The 24,577-nt window shown below is 36.8% G+C and overlaps 1 protein-coding gene across 2 annotated transcripts in view; it reads right to left on the bottom strand.

The window, feature by feature from the left end:
• GALNTL6 (polypeptide N-acetylgalactosaminyltransferase like 6) overlaps nucleotides 1-24,577 on the bottom strand; it is a 1,500,784-nt gene that overhangs the window by 4,831 nt on the left and 1,471,376 nt on the right. For both annotated transcript variants that reach the window (XM_051964041.1, XM_051964042.1), the window contains one exon: nucleotides 14,860-15,009. In XM_051964041.1, the coding sequence (XP_051820001.1) occupies nucleotides 14,860-15,009 (150 nt within the window). The remainder of the gene's footprint in view (nucleotides 1-14,859; nucleotides 15,010-24,577) is intronic.

The raw sequence follows: 24,577 nt of genomic DNA, 5'->3' as shown, positions 1-24,577 counted from the left end.
TTTAATCTAGCCATACCATTGATGGGTCTATATACTCAAAAGAGATAAGAGAAAGAGAAGGTCCTATATACTCAAGGATATTAATACAGCTCCTTTTGTGGTGGTCAAAACCCGCTTGTAAACTCAGGGGTCACCTATCAACTAGGGAATTGTGAACAAGTATATGAATATAATAGAATATTACTATTCTGTAATAAATGAGGAAATATATAATTTTAAAGACTCATGGGAAGACTTGTATACAAAAATGCAATGTGAAGTAAGAGCAATTTGTACAATAATAATAACATTGTAAAGACAAATTACTTTGAAAGCTATGAGAGCTATGGTCAACAAAATGTTCCTTTGTGATTCTGTAGAAATGACAGAGAGGTGATGGATTTCATTTTGTTTTACTATTTGGATTTGTTTTTCTTTCTTTTTTTTCCTTTTTTTTTTGCATTGGGGTGGGGGGAAGAGTAGAAGAAAGAGAAGACAGATTTCTGTTCATCAAAAAATGACAATCTTGATCAATTATCCTCATTTTACAGCTGAGGAAGCAGAGACCCACTGTTCCACAAGTAGAGCCAAGTCTTGGATGAAACTCCAAGCTTAGTCCTTTCTTAATTGATAGAATCCTAATAATTTAACTTGTTAGATTAGGATAGATTAATGACAATTTAACATTTACTGTTCCTTCTGCCACCCATTCTATACTTCTTTAACAGAGACAGGAGTCTTATTAGCACAATGAACACTGAAAATAAAATGAGAATAGGAAAAATCTAGATTGAGAGCACTAGATAGCATGAAAATAGAGTCCTTATCCAGGAGCTAAGAATACATGAATTCAAATCCTACCCCAGACACTAAAAAGCTGTGTGATTTTGGGCAACTCACATAACTTATCTCACCAATTGTTTCCTCATCTTTATAATGAGGATAAGAAGAGGACCAAAAGAGGCCTACAACTAGAGTAGAAAAAGCAGCAAGAAGTTCCTAAAGTAGCACAGTAATGGATGCCACTGGATGGCTCTCTTGCCCACTAGTTAGTTCTGGTTACAGATCCAAGGTGGAGAGGAGCAGTACCAAGTATGGGTCCTCACTGTGTATCTCTGATCTTGGGAGCAGAGTGGATGCTAGGTTTAAGCCTTCAGCCCAGAAAACTACAGTATAATAATTTCAGGGTTTTAGTGAAGACCATTTGACAAAACATCTGTAAAAGTACTTTGCAAATCTTGAAGCATTAATTTGACTGCTAGTCAATATTATTTAGTACTACATTTCTAAACTCTTATTCATCTCCTACTCCTTCCCCAGGGACATTTTCTAAGAAATACACCTATCTTTTTAGTAAGAATTATTTATTGTTAAATAATTATACCAGTTTGGGGCTCAGTTTCCTCTGCTGTAAAACAGTGGGATTAAATTGGACCATATCTAAAGTCCAGTACAGGTCTAACATTCTCTGATTCTACAAAGATTTTACCCAAAGTGCGTGAATGACAAAAACAGATGACAACATGTCAAATTAAAGATGGCCAGACACCTTGGGTAGGTAGAGACAGATGAAGGCAGCCCTCATTACAGACCTGGCTCTCCATTTTCACCATCTGAGCACATGGTTGAGTCTCTAGGGCAATGACCAAGACATGCATCATTAGCCTTCACCAAGGCAAACATTTTTCACTTCTGACCTTGAGGTTTGCAAAACTACATCTTTATGCTTTCTATTCAGCTGATTGTTTTGATTACCAAGTGTCTTCACTCCAGACTGTATCCTTCTGGGAATAAATCAGGGGATCAAGTAATTGTCTTTTGATTAGGGCCTCGGCTTATACGCCCATCTTCTCACCTCGGTGTTTTTATATACATTTGTCACAATGGTGATACCTGTCACAGATGAGACTGAATATATTTTTCCTTCCTTTTGGTATAGGGTTCTGGGCACTCTGACAACTTTGCTATTCCATAACAAAGGGAGAAGGGAGACATTATTTCTATGCCTTAAAGTAAGTTGATCTGCAATCAGTCCTCTGGGAATTTATTTGATATACTACCCTATGTTCAAAAAAGGCAACATATTAAGCTATATCTTTTCCTTCTGAAATGGCAAAAGAATTTTCTTCCACTCTTCCTTCCCCTCAAGCCAAACTGGCTGCCAGGTGACTGAGCCAGAGCTCTGGGAATAGAGAATTCAAAAACCTTAGATATTTGGTCAGGACTACCTTTTTCACCTTATAAATCATGTAAGGATTTATCAAACACTTACCCTTGACTCCAGGTGCCGGCTAATCAAAAGATGGAGGGACAGATGTGATTTGGATGGTAATTTTTCAAGTAATTTCTTCCCATTTAGAGTGGAGGCCCCTTGAGTGAAGCCCATAATCTAGAGTAACATTTGCATGGCCTTTTTTGTGGCATTTCCAGCTATTATATATCTAAAAAGATAAGCCCTTCTACAAAGCCAAATCAATTTCTTTAGCTATGAAATGAGGCAGTTGGTTGAGATCACCTCTAAGGATACTTCCAGTTCTAATTCTATGATCCTATAAGAATGCACTCTCCAACTACCATTCCAAATTCAGAGCTCCCAGGATAAAATACTGTTAAGTAGCCAGAAAGAAAAAAGTTCAAGTACTAAAGAGTTACATGATTTACATAAGCTATTACAGAAGGCAAAGGATCTCAGCTTACAACCAAGGATAATTTATCCCAAAATGGATATAATCCCACAAGGGACAAAATGGAATTTTAACAAAATAGAAGACTTCCAAGAATTCAGGATAAAAATGTCAGAGATGCTGTGTGACCCTGGGCAAGTCACTTAACCCCAATTGCCTCAGCAAAAAAAAAAAAAAAGAAAAAGAAAAAAAAAAAAAATGCCAAAGACAGCAGAAATTAAAAAACAAGGCAAACATGAATAAGCAATAAGGAAAGATTGAACAAAGTTAATTGTTTACATTCTTATATAAAGAAATAATATATTTAGTTTTTTAAAACTCATCATTAGGGAGCAAAGAGGGAATCTAATTAGAGAATCTGGGAGTGATTTTGTTATGTTTTAATAATCTTAAAAGGAGAATGGAAGGAGGGAAGAAAATGCCTTCAGAGTAAGTGTGAGGAGGAAGAATGTAGAAAAGCCTCTCATTATAAATTGGATATACAAGGTATAAAATAAAGTATAAAATAAGGTAGTAAAAGGGGAATATAACATTTGAGTCTTACTCTTATCTGAATTAGCCAAAGGAGGAAAGAATACTCACTACACAATTGGGTACAGAAATGCATTTTTCCCTATTGGGTAATTATACTTCAGTTGAAGTAAAACAAAAAGAAAAAGAGGCAAGAGTAGCAATAATGATTTTATATAAAACAGCAGAAAGAAACCTAATGAAAAGAGAATCAGGGAAATTGCAGGAAAACGTTATCTTCTCCCCCGAGGCAATTGGGGTTAAGTGACTTGCTCAGGGTCACACAGGTAGGAAGTGCTAAATGTCTGAGACCAGATTTGAACTCAAGTCCTCCTGATTTCAGGGTTGGTGCTCTATCTACTGCACCACCTAGCTGCCCCTGAAAACTATATCTTATTAAAAAATATTAGGGGCAGCTAGATGGTACAAAGGACAGTGTCCAGTGGCCCTAAAATCAGGAAGATTTGAGTTCAAATCTGAATTCAGATACCTGAAACTTACTAGTTGTGCAATTATACTTTAATCCAATTCAATCCAAATTGAGGAGTATTATGGATTGTGTGTTTGACACCTCTGACTAGGATGACCAGTTCAAAATCTATGATTTTAAATTATTTTTCTACTTAATGCTCAGGATTCAGTTCCAAGTGGTATGAGCCAGTGAATTGGCCTAGTGAAAGGGTCTCAGGACCCTTGGCTAAATGACAATCTGGTTATCTTATTATTAACAGTGAGAAAACTAAAATCACTTCCTAATTCTGCTGCTTTAAAATTTGTGGGTGATGCATTTTAAAAATGCTTATGGAAGCATGCAAGAGTATAAGATGAGAGCTCATTACTTATCTGTATGACCTTAGGCACATCATTAATCAAGGTCATTATGGGGAAAAGTGGCTAGATGGCCATGAGACTCAAGAACTTTTCTTGTTTTAACCAATGGTCAGCAAGCTTTTTTATTGGACACGTACTCAATGCCTTAGGCACTGTGCTAGGAACTAAAATACAGAGATGTTATTGAAATAGTTCTTGTCTTCAAAGACTATCAAGAAGATAAAATAGATATAAATATATAATGAAATATTTATAGGATTACAAGATAATTTATGGAAGGAGACACTAACTACTGAAGGAATCAGGAAGGATTTCATGTAGGAGCAGATATTTGAGCTGAATTTTGAATGAAAATAAAGTTTCAAGAGTATTGGTGAAGCAGGAGTATATTACACAACTCAGGTAAAGACATCATGATGGAGTGCCATGTGTAAGGAACAGAAAGGCCAATTTGTATTGGGGAGCACAACTGAAGAGTGTATGAAAGAAAATAATGTATAATAAGGTTGAATTGTAGATTGGAACCGTATTTTCAATTCCAGAGGGGATGTTTTGCTAATGTAAAGTTTCCTGTGCCAAATGGGGCAGACCAAAATGCTCATCCCTGTTGTCCTTTTTTAAAGTCCAATTTTGACAAAGGTACGGAAATGGAAGATAGAAAAGATAGGCATGAAGAACATCAAGAAAGCCAGGTTGACTGCCTTTATATTGTATGAAAGAGTAAAGTATCAATAAATAATAAATAAACCTGAAAAGATAGATACGTTTGTAATATCTGCAATTCCATTTGGCCTATTGGGGCTTTAGTTTTTACCAACTGTGAAACAAGGGTAAGTAGTACCCCCTTTTCATTATACAGTAGATTTGGGGAATGGAGAGAATGAGATAAAGGGGTTAAGGAAGATAAATATGTACAGGGCAGCATTTGAAGGGTGAAGCCCTGGGTTAGAATCCTGACTGTTCCTGATTTGTCTGGGACAAACCTTTTCCTAGCAGCTCCATTTACATAATGATTTAAAGTTTGTAAAAATGCTTTAGACACGTGTAGATATTACTTGTTGAGGAAGTCCTGGTTCCAGGTAATACAAAACACTTACTCACTTATCAGAGGCTATATTCAAAAAGGAAAAGTTCATGGTTCTAGGTGGAAGGGAAGAAAGGAAAAATTAGATTATTTCATTTATTTTCAAAATAGTTATGTGAGATAAATACTATGGCTATCTAACATTAATATTGTTTTTAAGGTTAAGAGACCAAGACTAACACAGGTAAAGTGTTTTGCCAATGGTCTTGACAACAAGGCTTGGAGGAAGGATTGAGAACTTAAGTTTCTTTCTATTTTGATATTCTACATGTATCCCATGGCTATAGGTCTCACAGTGGCCCTTGGATCTCTCATTAGCACCACGGTTTTATAGTTCCCCAAGTACCTCGGGTCTCTCTTGGAGAACAGAGAAACAAGGATAAAGATTTGGAGATGAGAGGACATGCAAAGAAAACTAGAATCTTGACTGCTACATGCTTCCTATGGAATATTATGTAAATAAATCATTTAACCTCTTTGAGTTCTCACCTGTAAAATAAGAGAGTTGCCCTTGCTGATTCCTGAAGTCTCTTAGAACTCTGGATCATCTGATCACGAGCATTTATATCTAACCCAAACCCTCATATTACAAATATGGAAACTGAGGCCCAATGAGGTTAAGTGACTTGCTTGATGTGTATGGGTGTACACTACTGGAGTACAGAGACAGTAGGTAGATAGAAATCTACAAACCTATTTATTATGATTCTCAGGGCCTTTTCTATTTGACTAAGCAAAATACCTTGGATAGTAAACTAATTCAGTCTAATTGGCAATTAAGTGTAGTGAATAAAATGGAAAGCTGGGAGGCTAACTCCAACTCATGTAAAACAAACTTTTGATGGTACATTTGATTAGAAAATGAAGTAGCCTCATTTATAAAGCATTATATAATCCCCTCCCCCCTTCTTTTTTGGGTCCTAGACTATGATTTCCTTGGTATAGAGTAAGGCTTGGCCAACTGTGACTAAGTATGAAGCAAGAATCAAATTGCCTGGGGGCTATTTTTTTTTTTTTTACATTTTAAAATACAATAAAACTTTATTTTAAAATGTAAAAAAAAAGTTAATTCTTAGCTCATAGCCTATCAAAACAGGCAGCTGTGAATTAGTTTATCCCCTGGCTACTTCCTTCTTTAATTCTTCTCAAGAATTCCTCTATTACTTACAGTCCAAGATTGTTGACTTGTGGGGAGAGGTGCCTTGAGAGGACAAGAAACTTGTGGATAGTCATATAGCTAGCAGGTGCTGAAAGGAGGGCTTCTATCCTGATTATAAGCCCCATGGCTTTTTTTTTTTTTTTTTTTTTTTTTTTTTTGCTATAGAACTGCTCACTATGCTATAAACCTCTACAAATATATAAGTGTGAGACAGGAATCATTCCTTCTTAGATTAGAGGGGAGGAAACTTAACTTCCATATCTATATCCATCTTGACTAATGCACTCTCTCACACAAGCATTTATCATGCTGTATCTCCACATAATTGGGCCATCCATCCAATTTTTAACCGTTTGTCTACATTCAAACTAGATAGTAAGTTTGTGGTTCAGAACCATGGCCCCGTGGGTGTTCAATAAAAGGTAATTGAATTATACTGACTTCTTTGCAGCATGCTTTACTCATTCTTGGTGCTCAATCAATACTAAATAAGAAAGATTTAAAGCAATGGTGGTGTGGCGATATGTCTGAGATCTTTATGGTTGCTAGTCTTTGGAGCAGGAGAGTGAGAAGCTCTTCAGGGCAGTGTTGTACATGCCTTTATGCGACTGAGAAGTCACCATGATCATTAGGAAAAATACTGTTTCGGAGGTTAAAAGTTCAGATATAGGAAAATACCAAATATTCCATCCATCTAACTTTCGACTGTTTCATTGCTGACAAATCACTCCAATACTGAAGATTTTCTCAGCTCTTCTGATGCTATTTTTGCGATTTTCCTAAGAGTGTAATCTTGGAAAGACATTTAATAATATGAAACATCATTTTAACCTTTCCCCTTGATTTTTGTGGCTTTACCCTTGCAAATAGAACTTTGGGAATACAGGGGCACTTTACATATAAGAATGACAACCTTCTTGATATGTGCTGGTTCATTAAGAGAGATCTGTAAGTGGAAATCAGCAAAAATATTGAAGACTCTTGACTCTGGCTCTGATTTAATCAGACCTCTAACTAGGGTCAGGAAATTGAGGCTTTGCTTAAGGTCATCAAAATTTAGGAGGCGCTAATAACACTCACTATTCTTTCAACAATTGAGATGAGCAATTTGTTAGGAAGCTATTGGATGGTTTTTTCTTTTGCCCGAACCACTGAATGGATGATGATGCTTTTTTGGGCAGTCTTTCTTTTCACTCGACATTTGCAGTAGCCTATATATTTCCCATGGAGTCTTGAGTCCCAGGTCTCTCTTCTCCACAAATGAACTTGTTTTCAAAATTGCTTTGAGGTTCTGTTTTGTGTTGCTTTTTCTTTGGGGATATTTTGGGTAGTTTACTCCAGAAGCTTAAAAATGTTGTAGTTATAGCTCTGGGTCCCATCAACCAATCACTGATACTATGACTAAAGAGTTCTGGTATCTGTGGAAAATCCAATTGATTGGACTTTAAGCTCTAGTTCTGGAATCCTTTTCATCTTGGGAAGCTCAGCATGTACAGGTAAAGATTCTTTACAAGGGAGCATTAAATAAACAACAACAAGATTTCTAATCTTTTTCAGTGACTAACAACTCTGTTATTGAACTATGGATCAATTAAGAAAAAAAGGTGGTGACAGAATGAAATCCTGTCACCATAAAAAGTCCCTGTTGTCTGCTTTTTCAACTTTAGTAGCTTTCTATTATGCTTAAGATCATAGATTTGTAGCCAAAAGACATCTTAGTAGTCATCTTATCCCGCTTTTTCAGTTTATAGATAAGGGAAAAGAAGTTTTGTTTCAGGTTAAATGACTTGTTCAAGGTCACACAGCTACTAAGTGCCAGTCAAGTCTTCAACTTCAAATCTATTCAGTCTCTCCTCAGAATAAAGGAAATTTTAGCTCAAGAGCTAGATCATCTAATCCAGATCTTTGACTTTAAAGCTAAAAAAAAAAAAAAAACTGAGACTAAGGAAGTCTGTTAGTTTGTACAAGGTTGCACAGGTTATAAAATTTCAGAGATGAAGCTTTGAACTCCAGAGGCAGTATTCCTTCCACTTTACCACACCCTGAGGTAGGCAAAATTAGATAGTGTAGAATGGAGGCGTTACGGACTTGAGTCAGCAAAATTCCTCAGTGTCACAGAACCACATTAAAGTATAATTGGGAAATGTTGGGGAAAAAATAAAATCCAATATAGATCATGTTAATTTTTGGTTTTCTAAGTCAATATTCTGTAGGCAGGGATCCAATACTATGGGTTCAAAGCAGGGATTACCAAGGTACATCCAAGAGGGCTTCTGTATAGTTTTGAGCAAAGAATGTTTTTTACATCTTTTAAGTGAGCTCCCTAGGCTCCAGTTTGCTGACACTGGTCCAGAACAAATTAGTTGTAATTGGGGTATTTTTACAAACTTTCCATGTGATGATGCTTCTCATGATAATCATATTAATTATACCAATATGTCATCATATAATATTACATATTAACACAATTAATTACTACTACTAATTATATTATTATTAATACCTGATTATGTCAGAGAACTTTAGTTTGAAACCTTTACCACATACTATCTTTGACATTTTAACTCTCTAGGCCTCAGTTTCCTTATGTATAAAATGAGAAAGTTGTCAGTGATGGCTTTTAAAATTCCTCTGGAACCTCCAAGATTTCATTTTGAAACCTACGTTCCTTAGATCCTATCTTTCCAGTTACCATAGAACTAATTCTCTTTAAATGTATTTCAATAATGAAAACCTTGGATGATGACTAATAGAACAATACTTATCTTTAAGAAAAGTTCTAAGACAAATACTGTAGCAAAACAACTTCTTTTGGTTCTATTTCATTTACTTCTAGAGATCCCAAAAGGACCCAAAGAAGGAAAGATTTTTAAATGTGAATCCCAGCAGACAATTTTAACTCCCCAACTTTTTATGCCCACATATTTGTTTGTCTCATCCATTTCTAAGTGCCTGTAAACTCCTCCATGAAAATTACAGCATTTTCTTGGTATAATGGTGCACGCTGTCATTTGTGATATAATGGATATTGATGGTACTGATAAGAAGCAGTCTTTTTTCTTGGGGACTAACACAAGGTCTCCTGTATACAAGATCAGTTATTACTCAGATAGTTTGCTGATATACCAAGAAATTTAGTGTATTATCATTTTTTAAAATGCCACCTAATTTTACTACTACCCAAGTTACAGAATGTCAAATAGTAAATACATTTGACACATTCAGCTACTTACTACTATACAATTCGTCTAAAAAAAAAACCTACCCTATTTTTGCAATGCTGTAAAGCTATTTTTCCCTAGTATAAGGAACTCATGTCATTTCTTTCATTATCTCTTTTCAGTTATCTAATTAGGTGGTTATACAGAACACACAAATACATGGTGCTTGACCAGGTAAAGATCTTAGGGAACGCAGGGCTAATGTGCAAAACCCCCTCCACCTTCCCTACTCACTTCTCAGGGGTGGCACTAAATAATTTTTGTGGTCCCTTTACGCTCTGTGATCTTATTTCAGGGGAGGATTAGGATTCAGGCATAAGTGAAAGCCCTATGAGCAATGCTGGTGAGTTTAGGTGTCTTTTCTTCCTTGATGGGGACAGCTATTTTTAAACTCAAGGGAACTGATTGTAGTTCCAGCTGCTGTTTAAGACACATGGCTGAAACATTCCTAGCAGCTTGGATAAATTAGAGAATTGTAGAAAACTAAGTGAACTCTTTATTTTCCCCTTGTCTTTAAATGGGAAGGTCTTCTATCAGCAATTTGTGAAGGCGATTATGAGAGACCAAAATATAGAGACAAAGCAGTAGGTCCCATATGCCCAAGGGAAGAGATAGTCTGAATTCAAGATTTAAAAATAATAATAAAGTTAAAAAATAAAACAAAACATGCTTTGAGGAAGTTCAAAACTAAGTTAATAAAAGTTGTACTATTATTTGAACTCAGTAAAAGTGCTTTTAAAATCAATTTTATTGCTTTTTGATTTTACTGCTAATTCATTGTTTTCATTTGTTTTGAATCTGCTGTTTGCAGTACATTAAAAAAATCTTTATTTTCTCAGTCCCCAAGGAAAGTTTTTTTTCCTCAGTTAACTTCTAGCTGCCAATTTGCAAAATATTAATTTCTATATCTAGATTGAAGTAATCAAGGAAAGGGATGATCAGAAAAGGAGGTTACTTGGTATCTGACTGAGATGAAGACAAGAGAAATCACTTTACGTGCCCCCATTAATGTTAAAAGATCTAGATAAAGGCTTCTAACACATTGGAGAGTTTATAGCAAAACATGTAAAAAATCACGTATAATGAGAAGATATAGATTGGTTGTGGTTTGTGCTGCAGGAGATTATCTCTATCAGCAATTTCAAAGATTCACTCAAATGTATAAGACTGAAGTCTATGTGTGTCATAATTAGCTTTGAAGACAGCATCTCAGTCAAAGACTAACTCTGGCCAGTAAATGAAGAGGCTGAAAATCAGGGACATGATGCATGATGGGGAAAAGGCCCAGAAGAGATGAAGACATCATTAGAAGGTATCAGCAGCAATGAATTACCTTTCTCTGTGTAAGCATGAAATGCATGTATTTCCTATTTATATGCCTCTCTATTTGGCCACATGTATCCAAATATTATAATGGAAGATTGAGTCCTGGGTTTTGTGGGAAGTGTTTGCTATTACTTTTTTACTTTTTAAAAGACTTTTGTCTTTAACTGAAAATCTTTTGTCTGACTCTTGAAAATGAACACACTGGAGAAGGCTCATAGGTAATGATTTGTGGAGGATTCTGATCTATAAAGTATCTTGAATTTGGTAGAGGACCATTGGAAAAGGTGGTTCTAGTGCTACATTATATATGTATTCCAAGTTAAGTATTTGCTAGGCAATACAGTATCTGAAATGCTATAGTTTCCATTTATCAAGAATGTCAGAGAGAATTGACATCAACAGAAACAAATCGTCCTGATCTGTATCTGGCCACTGGACCTAGATAACTGGAGGGGAGAGTAAGGCAGGTGACCTTGCACAGCCCTCCCTCACTTAAATCCAATTCACTCGCATATCATGACATCTCCTCCCTAATGTCATGATCCTCTTTGAGAATGATTTTTTATTCTTGTAAAAAATCCCTAAAACAAAACATTTTTTTTTCTAATGGATGTGGCTCTTTTCAACAATGAGGTAATCCAGGCCAGTTCCCATGGTCTTGTGATGGATAGAACCATTTGCACTCAGAGAGAGGACTGCAGAAACTGAATGTGGATTACAATGTGATATTTTAACCATTATTGTTGTTTTTTTTATTATTTTTAAAATTTTTTGATCTGATTTTTCTTGTGCAGAATGATAATTGTGGAAATATGTTTAGAAGAATTGCGCATGCTTAACATATATTGGATTACTTGCTGTCTAGGGGAGGGGATGGGGAAGAGAGAGGGAAAAATTTGGAACACAAGGTTTTGCAAGAATAAATGTTGAAAATTATCTATGCATATGTTTTAAAAATAAAAATCTTTAATAATAAAAAATTAAACTAATTTTAACCTATACTATAAGTAACTACAAAACAATGTTGTTTCTCTGAATTAAATTGATTCATTGCACCTTTGGCTGTGATATTCAGATAATATTAAGAGATTGTTAGACATGTTCTGCAATGGGATTAAATGTGATGTAAATTAAATATGATTAATTTATGTAATGGTAGCAATAAAAATGTAATAATATAAACAATAAATATATTTATATATTATATGTGTGAATCTAATATGTAAATATATAATGAGATAATAATAAAAGCAATATTCAATCTTCAAGCCACATGGAATGAAAAACTTTCAAAATATTAGGGGAAGAAATCAAAGCCACGTGGGAGCAAAAAAGGTATATGTCATCCTTGCTTTCTTGTTTGCTACTGAATTTGTCCCTAAGGTACTTTCAATGTATAAACAAGATGAGCTTCTATCTCCAAACTCTCATCTAATTATAAAAATAAACCAACAAAAACCATGTCATTTTATCTACCTGTACAATAAATCATGAAACTACGCTTCCTGGATTTGTCACATTTGTCACATAATCTCAACTGGGCCAATCTTTTTTTACACTTCCCTAATTAGCTCACTATTGCATTCTCCCCAGTAGTTCTTCCAAATCTTTTATCCCTTCTCAGATCTTCTCTACATCCCCTTCTCTACCCTCTCAGCTGAAAGTTTTTTTTTTCCCACCATTTTACTGAAAACACTAATTGAGGCCATTCACTAAGTGCTTCCTCTCCTTTACCCAGATGCCTTCTGCCCCCATTTCTTCCTTTACCTCTCTCATATGAAGAGGTGATCCTTCTCCTTTCCAAGGCAAATATCTCTACATGCACAAATGATTCCATTCCATCCTGTCTCCTCCAGCAGAGTGCCCTATTCTCATTCATCTTCCATGTCTGTCTATTAGTTGCTACCCTACCGTCTATGAATATATCTAACTCCCACTCTCAAAAAACCCTCGTTTAATCCATCCATTCCCACGATAATCCAGTTTCTCTCCTCCTCTTCGTGGCAAACCTCCTTGAGAAGCTTTTATGTACATTAGGGAGCTCTCATTCCCACTTAACTTCCACTTCTTAAATCTCTATACTTTGGCTTCTGACTTCATTATTCAACTAAAATTACTAAAAGATTATTTAATAAAGACCTTTTAATCTCCCTTCTTCCTGAACTCTCTCTAGCATTGGAGACTATTTTTCTTGATAATCTCGTCTATTAAGGCTTTTATGCTTTCTCCCAATTTATAGCAATTAAATCCTTAATTTCCTTCATCCAGTTCATGTCCACTAAATATGAGTATCCTATAGGGCCCATTTTAGCCTTTTCTCTTTTCCCTGTCTGTTCTTTTACTTTGTGATCTCATCTGCTCTCATGATTTAATTACTATTTCTAGTGTAATTATTTTTTGGCTCCAGATTTGTACCTATAGACAGCTTAACTTTAACATGTACAAAATGGAACTCATTATTTTCTCCCCCAGATCTTCCTGTCTTCCAAACTTCCTTTCCAGCGTTGAGAATACCACTATTCTCCCAGTCATCCAACCTTACTACCTGGATGTTGTCCTTGACTCCTAACTCTCCCCCTAAACATCCAACCTGACATTAAGGCCTGTGTTCCTTGCCACAAACCTCTCTCCACTCCAGCCCATTTTCCCTTTAGATGTCAAAGTGATTTTCCTACAACCTAGGTTGGATCACTCTCCATATCTTCTCCCTTCCCAACCCCCAGATAATAAACTCCAGTGGCTTCCTACCATCTCCACAATCAAATATAAAATCTCTTGTTTGATACTTCAAGCCCTTCAGAACTTGCCCCTCCCACCTTTCTGGTTTTCTTTTATCTTATACCCCTTTCCCCACATATTTTGTGACCCTATGACAACTGGCCTTCTTGCTACTCCAAACAAGGCTCTCCATTTCCTGATTCTGGGCATTTTTCTTGGCTGTCTTCTCTCTTCATCTCTCCCTTCTGTCTTCCTAGTTTCCTTCAAAAGATATCTCAACTACAACCTGCTATTTGGGACCTTTCTAAATCTGTTATCAGTGTTCTCCCGCTTGAAATTGTTTTATATTTCCATATATACATGTGTATATATAAATGTGTATGTATTATGCATACAATATATACACACATATGTACATATCTATACATGTATGTGATTTATCTATGCACACAGGATCAGAGATTTAGAGCTGAAAAAGGCTGGAAAAGTCAACCAGTCTAATCTCTTTAAAAAAAAATTTTTTTTAACATATTAGGAAACTGAAGCCTAAGAAACTTGCTCTATATCATACTAGTAAAGCTTGAACCCAAGATTCATAAATTTCCAAATCCATTCTTCTGATAATTTATTGGAAAGGTAGAGTCAGAATATACATTTTTATACCTCCCTCAGCAGAATGTAAGCTTCTGAAGGTTGGGGATAATTTTACAAATAATAAATAAACAGATAAATTTTTCTGTTTTTGTATCCCTGATATCTGGCACTGAGTAGGTGTTTAATGAATATTTTCTGAATTGAATATGTAAAAGGAGGGGATTGTACTAGTCAGTGGTTCTCAAAGTCTGGTCCAGAGCATCCTGGGAATTTCTGAAATCCTTTTAGAGAGTCTACAAATTCATAATTAGTTTTTATTTTTAATGTGATCAATATCTATAACTATACACCACATAAACAATAACTCTTTGGACAGATCCTCAGTCATTTTTTAAATAGGATAAAGATATTGAGAACAAAAGTTTGAAGACCACTGTACTAGATGATCTTTGAGATCTCAACAGGTATAAGTCCTAAGAAGGAAGGAAACACTTATTCAGTACCCATTCTATAGTAGGCACTATGTCAAATATTTTACAATCTTATTTAATATTCACAACAACTTTGGGAGGCAGGTGCTATTATTATTCCCATCTTACAGTTGAGACAACTGAATCTGACAAAGTTTAAGTGACTTAGCCAGGATCTCACGAGGAAGTATTGGAGGCTGGATTTGAACTTCCTGATTCCAGGTCTTGTGCTCTGTCCACTATACCACCCAGCTGCCTCCGTGAGTCTGTGATTGTGACTTACCTTCCGATAGCCCCAGTGCTGGTTCCCCTTCATGCCATGACAGTCATAGAGGGTCACAGGGCTACTGTGGGAAATGGCATCAAAGCAAAACTTTCTGGTGTGGAGTGGTTCTCCGGGACGCACATCTTCCCGCCAGCCAAAGGTGAACAGCTAGAAAATAAAATAACACATTTCAGGTGAGTTTGAGTTCTTTGTGGTGGAGATAAGCACTGGACAGAATATTTCTTTTCTCAATCCCAAACACTTCCTTTGTGGTCAGCCGTAGAAAGGGGGACTCCAACATCTCGGTGACTATGATAAAAAAAGGCTATCAGAAAACACTTCTATACCACTAGCACCAAGGAAAGAGAGGAGATACAAATGGAAATAGAAGTCAGAATGGAAAGCCAGTGATACCTAAAGAAAGGGCAAAGCCTTGTAAATCTCCATTTGAATTCATATTCAGATACTGTCCAGTCAGCTGAGTAAAAATTCATTTTAATTCAATAAAAATTATGAAGCATTTCCTATGTGCTGACCATCATGCTAGTTATTAGGGGACATAAAGAGAGAAATCAACTCCTCACCTAAAAAATTCACATGAATTTGTGGGGATGGGGGGAAAGTGGGGGAGGCAGTGATAACACAAATGCAGATGACTAAATATAAAAAAATGAAATAAATACAAAGTAATTTTTGGAGAGGAGATCAAGAAAAGGAGAATCAGAAAAGCTTTCATGTAGAACACAGCACTTGAGGTGATCCTTGAAGGGAATTAGAAACTAGTCCAAAAGACTGACATGAGGAGGGAGGGCATTCCAGGCATGAGAAATGGTATGAATAAAGGCACCATCATTGGAGACTGGATATCAAGTATGGGTAACAACAAGTAGGACAGGTTGTAGTATGTCCATACTGTGGAATAAATCTAGAAAGATGAATTAGATCTGGTGTGAAGGATCTGTCAAACAGATGAGTCAGTATTTTACCCATAAAGGCAACAGGGAGCTACCAGCAAGACTTTAGTAGGGGAATGGTCAAAAAAGTGTGTCAGAAAAATAAATTTGGTAGCTTAGGGAGAATGGATTAAAGAGGGGAACAGGCTGGATTCTGGGGGACCAATCAGGAATCCATTGCAATTGTCAAGGTGGGTGAGAGGGATAAAACTTGGGCAGCAGGATGCCCAAGCAGAAGGATGAGAATTATAATTATTTTTGGAAAAAAGAGCTTGTACAGCTAAAAAGAGCAGATACAAGCAGGATGAAGCTGAGGAGAAGCACAGGCAAATGAGCCTGGGGAGGCAAACTGTTGTCTCTGGAGATATTAAGCAGAGGCTGGCTAGCCATCTGTCAGGAACATAGCAGGGAGCAGGAGTGCAGCATGCGGTGAGAGGCTGGAGTCTGTGACCTCTAAGAGCCCTTCCCAAGTCTAAGATTCTATCATTCTGAATGCAGTTAAAAAAAAAAAAAGGAAAATAAAATGAAGAAGGGCTATCATTGTGCAGTAAAATAGAAATAAACCTGGGACCAGAAGTAAATACAAAGCTAGAATGGGGCACCTTTGTTTTTTTTTGTTTTTTGTTTTTTTGTTTTTTTTTTGATGGAGGGGTGAGAGACAGCACCTACAGTGCTCCTAGCATAGTTCCTTAATATAGTGCCAGGAACAGTTTTAGATTCTGCAAAGGAAATGGAAAAGTGGAGAAGTTGGCATGATTCCAGAGGACGATAACAACTGCAAAAAATGATTAAATGGTTGGCCAAATAGTCTGCATGAAGAAAAGTTAAGTAATTGAGGTTAAGTGGACTGAAGAAAAAAAGAATGGAAGGGTTGGGTCTAAATACAGGCCTGCAGGCAGAAGAAAGGACATTGTCTAGGTGGTTGGGGAGTAGCTTTTTTTAGTCTCCATGAAGACAGGACATAAAGGGACACTTGTAGGATAAAAGCTTTTTTTTAGCTGAGACATCTGAATTTCCTGAAGAGAAATGGTGGACTCTCTTTTCTGGGACATTTAAAAAAAAAGAAAAAAGAAAGTAGAGATATCTTTATTTCTTGATTAATTAGGTTTCATTCCTTCTAGAAGGAAAGACAAAGACCTTGTCAGTTCTGGAATATTATATTTATCTTTTTTTTTTTTTTCTGAGACAGTTGGGGTTAAGTGACTTGCCCAGAGTCACATAGCAAAGAAGTGTTAAGTGTCTAAGACCAGATTTGAACTCAGGTCCTCCTGACTTCAGGGTTGGTCCTCTATCCACTGCACCACCTAGCTGCCCCTATTTATCTTAACTTTTAGACCCAAATGCTCTTCATGGGTTCTTGAGCAGATAATGCACAAGACATCATGTACACACATCCATGCACACAATCATATATGTAACTACACTCGAAACCTACATGTATCATACATGCAATACACACATGCCACACGTGTATATATAAACATATATGTATTGTATACACATCTACACACATATAGGTATTATATGCATATAATTATATACATATAAAACAACATTTTATTGTCTCTTGGGGGAATTCTCTTTTACTTTCTCTAACTTTTCTGTGGAAATCCACTAGAAAGAATATGAATTCCTTGATGGCTAATATCAATACAGAACTTTAGTGTTTGAAGACTTTTAGGTATAATATCCCATTTGATTGCTATCCGGGGAGGGAGATACATAGTATAGATATTCATTTTATTGATAAGTGAGCTTAGTGTGAGAGAGGATAAGAGACTTGCCTTGAATCAGAGCTTGTAAATGGTTGAGGTAGGACTTGAACCTTGATCTTATAGACCTCAAGCCCAACATTCTATCTCTATTTTACAGACTCTATTTTAGTTGTTCGGTCATATCTGACTCTGTGAGCCCATTTAGGGTTTTCTTGGCAGAGATACTAAAGTAATTTGCCATTTCTTTCTCCCTCTCATTTTACAGATGAGGAAATTGAGGCAAATAGGATTAAGTGATGTGATCAGGGTTACATAGCTAGGAAGTCTCTGAGGCTAGAATTGGACTTAGGAGGAGTCTTCCTTACTCTACACTTGATGCTCTATCCATTGCCCTATCTAGCTATTCCACTGGTAATAGCTCACATCTCTATAGTACTTTGAAACTCACAAAGTGAGTTATTAGGGTCATTATCCATCTTTTATTGATAAGGAGATTGAAGATTAGAGACATTACATGACTGGCTCAGAATTACACTGCTCTTGATTATCAGAGGCAAGATTTAAATCTGTATCTTGAATCTAAGTCCCGTATCCTTTCCACTCTCCCATACAAAATATTTTAATCTTAGTTAAGCAACAAACTAAAGGGCAATTAAACGCCAGTCATATAGAACAATGCTACCTTCATCTCTAAATGACCTTTACAGCAACTTTCACAGTTTAATCTTTCCAGTATCTCAGAACAACATATGCCAAATAATATTTGCAATCACTGTTATGCTTATTTTTCAAGCTTAGGCAAAACTGGGTCAATTTATTTTAGTAGGGTAAGCTATATTATCAAGTACATCATTGGCTGGGATAGAGCGATTTCTTTAGAATATTATCTCCTAGAATAAAAAAAGAAAAACAAAACACATTTCTCTTGCTGCATTAGAAGAATTGTCTTTTCCAAGACTTGTTGCAACAAGCCCCCAAGATAACTGGTGTTCCTTGATTTATGATATTCAATCATCACATCTGCTTTAGTTCCATACTGGAAGTGCATTTGATTTGTAGTCAGATTTCAAAGTCTGGCTCAGTGCCCTATTGCCTAGATGACGTTGAGAGCCACTTCCTTTCTTTGCTTCTCATCTATACCACGGAGGAGTGGCCTCCAAGGTCCTTTACAGCCCTGATCCTAGGACTCTCTGCTAGAGCAGCATCTTTGGTTCTTATTGATTTTTGGGATGTTTCTACTTGTTTGGACAGCTTTATCACTGTATTGATTTTATCAAACAGCAGAATTTCTATATCATTGGCCAAGGCTTGTTGCTGCCAAGGTAGGGTAGGAGGGCAGTGGCTTAGTTCCTGCCAAAGCTGAGAATTTCAAAAATTATTTCAACCTACCAAACCATAGGAGAGAAGTAAAATAAGTGGGGAGCTTGGGAAGGTTTGGGAAATGGCAAATCCACAGGAATGAGTAGGAGTGGAAGCCAGACACAGAGCTGGTCAGGATGGAAAACAGTCCAAACCAGACAGTGAGGCACTCAGTCATTAAGTGCACATCAAGCTCTTATGCTGCAGTGGGCATAGTGCTGAGCTCTGGGAATACAAATAAAGGCAAAAACACAGTCCTGATTTTCAAGAAGCTAACGTTTTAATGAGGTAGACAACATGTAAATGATTATTTATGCATAAGATAAATACCTTGTAAATGGAAAGTAATCTCAGCAGGGAGGCAGGTAGATAGCAAAACCAGGCAGGAAAGTGTAGGAGCCTAATAGAATATTAGGGATGCTAGATCTACAGATCTCTGGCCTCTACCTGACAAAGTATTGGCAAGAACTGCCCCTCTCTCAGATCTGGGATCCTGATACTATTAAGGACTGCCAGCATGGTGCTATGGAAGGATGTTTGATCAAAAGATTTGGGACTGAGTTCCACCCCCATCACTATCTGTATAAGTTGGGATGAGTGACTTCATGTCTATGAGCCTTAGTTTTCTCAATTATAAAATGGAGATGAAAGGCAGCATGGGACAGTGGATGAAGAAATGGTCTCAGAGGAAGGGAAACCTAGATTCAAGTCTTGCCTATGAAACACACTATATTTGTGTCTCTGGGGAAAGTCAGAGTTGTAGATGAATTGTCCATCTTCGTTGGTGGTGGGAGATTTAACCCTTTAATTCCCTCATTTAGTGAAATCACATGTCTGGACCAAGGAGAAACAATGGGATAACAACATTTAGAGGGGCAACTGGTGGAGCAGTGGATAGAGTACCCAGCCACGAGACAGAAAGACTCATCTTTTTGAGTTCAAATATGGCCTCAGATCCTTACTAGCTGTGTCATCCTGGACAAGCCACTTAACCCTCTCTGTTCAGTTTTCTCAATTGTAAAATGAGCTGGGGAAGGAAATGGCAAACCACTTCAGTGTCCTTGCCAAGAAAACCACCAAGAAGGATCACAAAGGGCTGGATATAATTGAAAACAACTAACCAACATTAACAGCCTGTGATGGCTTGTGGGTCTGAGGATCAGCCTGGCAAACTCAGGATGAATGACCAGGGACTTGAGTGATCACAGCAACTTAAGCAAACCACCTCCCAAGACATGGAAGGAAATTTCGAGCTTCTGTAATGGAAGTGGTCCTAAAGCTTATATAACCAGAGACCTTTTAAAGCTGTAGTATAGCTGCCGGTCTCCCCTCCCTCTCTAGATCACCCTCTAAGGCTCCCATCAGTGAACTTAGAACCAGGTTCCTTCACTTCCATTTCTAAACACTTATCCTCTCCTATCCTTTTCATAGCTCCCTTTTATAAATCATTTTCTCCTATTATCATAGGAGCTCCTTGAAGGCAGGGACCTAGCCAGTTTGCTTACCTTTGTATCCACAAACATAGAAAAATGCCAGATACTCATTAAGAACTTAATAAATTCCCTTTCCTTTAAAAAATATATATTTGAAGAGGCATCTCAATATAGTAGAATGAACTCAGACTCTGGTTTCAGAGGATCTGCATTCAAATCCCAGCAGTGAACTACCTATATGACTTTGGGCAAGTCACATCATTCCTCTGGGTCTCAGTTTTCATATCTGAAAAAATTAGGGACTAGTAAACGGTCTCTCATGTACCTTCCAGCTTGAAAACTATAATTGTGACGATTCTTTCCTGGCACTTAAATGAAGTTCATAGTAGATGTTTATTAGGTATAGTTCTGCTTGTTCATTCATTCAATGAGCATTTATTAAGCATTTGCTCTGTGCAAGATGCTAAACTGGGTGGTAAGGATATCACAACTTTAAAAAAATTAGTATAGGCCCTCCACGATATGATTCATAGACTGAGAAACATATATTTTCTATCTTATCAGTTCAGCCTCAAATTATCTGTGTTTCTTTGAGAGTAACTTAACCTCTCTGATCTGAGTTTCCCCATCTGTAAAGTCAGGATGAACTGGCCCTGAAATCTGTTTCAGCTCTAGCTCTGGAACCCTATCAGTCAGCTTTCTCTTTATCATGTCAAAAACAATTCACCCATTCTAAAGTGTCACAGCATTACTTATTAGACTTCACCTCATTTTTTTTTAAAGGCAAAGTTTTGTCTATACTGAGTTTCAGCCAAATTAGTGACAGGAAGAAACACTGAAGTTTTTTTTTTTTTTTTTTTTTTGGTCTGGATTTGTTATTATGCCCTTTTTATAGCTTTTTTTTTGTGAGGTGGGACTTCGTCCTTTTAAATACATGACAAGACAGTCATTTGCTGACCAATTAATTTGATTTCTGTCTGACTTACAAGTAATGCTTCAGTTTTGAATCAGACTTGTCAACAATGGATGCTAATTATCCCTTCTATTGGGATGGAATGGCAATACAGGTTTTATTTTATCAATGAAGGAAACTCTTGGTATGAAATCTCCCTCAATATGCCTGAGGTACTGAGGGATTAAGTGGTTTTCCCAGGTCAATATCCAGTATGTCTCAGAGGTAGGGTTCAAATTCAGCTCTCCTAAGGTCCTCTACCTATTACACTAAGCAGCAATAATCATTGCCATTTCATTAATGGCAAGGATGTATGTAGTATCTTCATTCTGTTTTAGAACATTGAAATGCACTAAATACACTAAAGCTGGTCATACAGAAACATTTATAGCTTTAGTCATGTCAATTGAGTTGAGAAATATTTTTTTGTTTGAAAAATGAATGTTTTCTTTAATTTTTCTTGAAATACTATTCCTAGTTCCTAGCAACTACTGTCTTCCTAGGGGCTGGTTCTTCTTTATGCTGAATCTCTAATAATTTCATTGTTAGACTAAACCCATTTATCACTGTAAGATGTCCTTTCACCATTTGTGTTGACTTTAATTTATCTTGATGTCAACATAGTCACTAAAGTTCTCAGAATGGGAGGATGCCCAGCTTTCAAGTAGAATTGACTTATTTCCCTTTCATGGTGTTTTGTCAAATATACCTTGAAGAACAAGTTTCGGCCAAGCATTCCTCCTCCTTATTACCAGGAATTCCTTAGAAGCATTAAGTTTTATTTTGAGATCTAAGAGCACTTTATGGCATTAAACTTTTGATTAAAATATTTTTTGATAAAAAATCAAATTAAATCAAATTAAATTTTAAAATTTAATTAAAATAAGATAAACAAATAAACAAAATAATAAAACCTTTTTTGGGGGAGGGAGGACTCTTTAAAGGAAATTTAAAAAAATCTTAGCATGTTAATACCACAACAAAGAACTAAATAGATGGAGCTAGCAGAAAGAATTAGACATCTTCCTTCGCCTGGTCCTTCACTACACATATGGCTCAATAAATATAATGAAGAAGCTTCACATCTCCACCATTCTCCTTGGAAGTATTTTCCCCTCTTTCTCATTGGTCTTTTGTTCTTGTCTTTTTGGAAGGCACTCTTTCAGCTGTGAAAGAGCTTGCATTCTTGTTCCTCGAATTAGAAAATCGAATAATCCCTGCTCTGACACTTCCTGTCTCATTTAGCAATGGAAATCCACATGTAAAAACACTAAGTTGTAGTGGGCACAGGAGTGAATCTGGCCTTCAATTCATTACTGCAAAATAAAACAGATTGTACTATTTTAACCTCAGAATCAATTTACTGGGATCTGTATTTCAAATATGATTAATTCTTTCCCTCCTGTCAGCCTAGCTTAATCTCCGAAAAGCTCCATCTTCTGGGTCTCTGGGGACTGGAAATCTCTGTGTTAAAAAGCCATTAACCTTTCTACTTCTTGGTTCACTCAACTGGGTTTTTTCCTCCTGTCTGGTGCTGCCCTCTGCTGATACTCTGTTGAACTGCGAACCAGTCAAAGAAAATATTTTTAAAAGGCAGAATGGTGGTGTTTTGAGTAGGATTTTTAAAGTTATTTCTACACAATCAACTTTGTCTGTACTTTGGATCCCACCAAACAGTCACTATCCCTGCTTTCACCAACTGAGTGGTATTTATATGTGGAAAATAATTAGTTCTCATAAAGTTACTCAGCAGAGAAAAATTCAAGCCATCAATCTATCTCAAGGTAGCTTTAGATGAGAGTTGTGTGGTTGAGAGAACTCCATGGTTTTAATAATATTATTTTTATGTTGAGATGAGTTGAGACAGAGGAAGAATTTACAGTTCTCTCTCTCTCTCTTTCTCTCCCTCCCTCCCCTTTTCTCCCTCCCTCCTTTTCTCTCTCTCTCTTTTTCTCTCCCTCTCTCCTTTTCTCTTTCTCTTTCTCTTTCTCTCTCTCTCTCTCTCTCTCTCTCTCTCTCTCTCTCTCTCTCTCTTCTTTCTCTCTCTCTCTCTCTCTCTCTCTCTCTCTCTCTCTCTCTCTCTCTCTCTCTCTTTCACACACACACACACACACACACACACACACACACACACACACAACCCCACCACGGCCAACTTGACTTCTCCATGAGAAGGTCTACACTTTAATTTTTTGAGAATGCTGGTTCCTAAAGGCTTGTCACAATTTTGTGAGGTCATAGATTTAGGGTTGATAGGATTCTTTGGGCTCATTTTGCCCAACATCTTATTTGGAGAAAATAGGGCCTTAAAGTGAAGAAAGCCTAGAATTTGAGAGTAGGGTAGGATTTCAATTGTCATTTAATTCAACTCATATCCCAAAGGGATTCCCAGTATAACATATCTTATCGAAGACTTATAAGAAGGCTATTCAATAGTTGATTCCACTTTTGAATAGCTCTCTTGGGATGGACATTTTTCCTAGATTTCTTTTTTGGCAATGTCTACTCATTGCTCCTAGTACTGGGGTCAAAGAGAAAAAGTCCAGTTCCTCTTGTACAAGAAAGTCCTGTCTATACTTGACTATTGTTATTTGTTCTTGAAGAGGACCATGACATCAGGGAGCTGGAATTGAATTTAAGTGAGGGAGGGTCTGTACAAGGTCACTTGCCTCACTTTTTCCTCCAGAGCCATCTGGGTCCACTGGCAAGGTACAGATCAGGAGGACTGGAGATGGTCCTGGATGAAATGAGAGACCGTGGCCTTTAAGGTCTTTAACAAGTCTCAGTTTGACTAACGCAATATCCGTTCAAAGATTAAGGCTAGGTAAGACATGAGACAAAAAATGGCCCCTAGTCAAAAAAAATTACATGGAGAGATAAATAGACAGAAATAGAAATTTCTATCTCTGCCTAAACCTGAAATCAGCTGTGTACTCCCTGAGCCATTTCTTTGCCAACTTAAATATCCTTAGGGTCAGCAGCTGATAGTCAAGTGACCTGATAAACCAATATTTAGCCCATTTTTGTGGTACCACAGCTGCATTAGTGAGTTGTGCTATTCTTATATTACAGTCCCACAGTTGTATTACTCTTATACCACAGTCCCACAGTTGGATTGCCCTTATATCATAGTCCTGCATTAACAAGGCTCTTTTAAAAAGGTTGGAGATAAATTGGCTTATTCCCCTAACAGAGCTGATGGGCAATGTGTGCTATCTATCCTTCGGATTGCTCATCTTCAAGAGAGGTCCATATTGTTTCACTGAGAACTGAATTTTTTTTTTCAAACCCACAATAAATAGGAATGAAATATTCCTCTTCTCT

The sequence above is a fragment of the Antechinus flavipes genome, chromosome 6 (assembly GCF_016432865.1).
Source record: "Antechinus flavipes isolate AdamAnt ecotype Samford, QLD, Australia chromosome 6, AdamAnt_v2, whole genome shotgun sequence".
Classification (NCBI taxonomy): domain Eukaryota; kingdom Metazoa; phylum Chordata; class Mammalia; order Dasyuromorphia; family Dasyuridae; genus Antechinus; species Antechinus flavipes.
The sequence above is the reverse complement of the archived record's forward strand: the minus strand, read 5'-3'. Positions and strand labels throughout refer to the sequence as shown.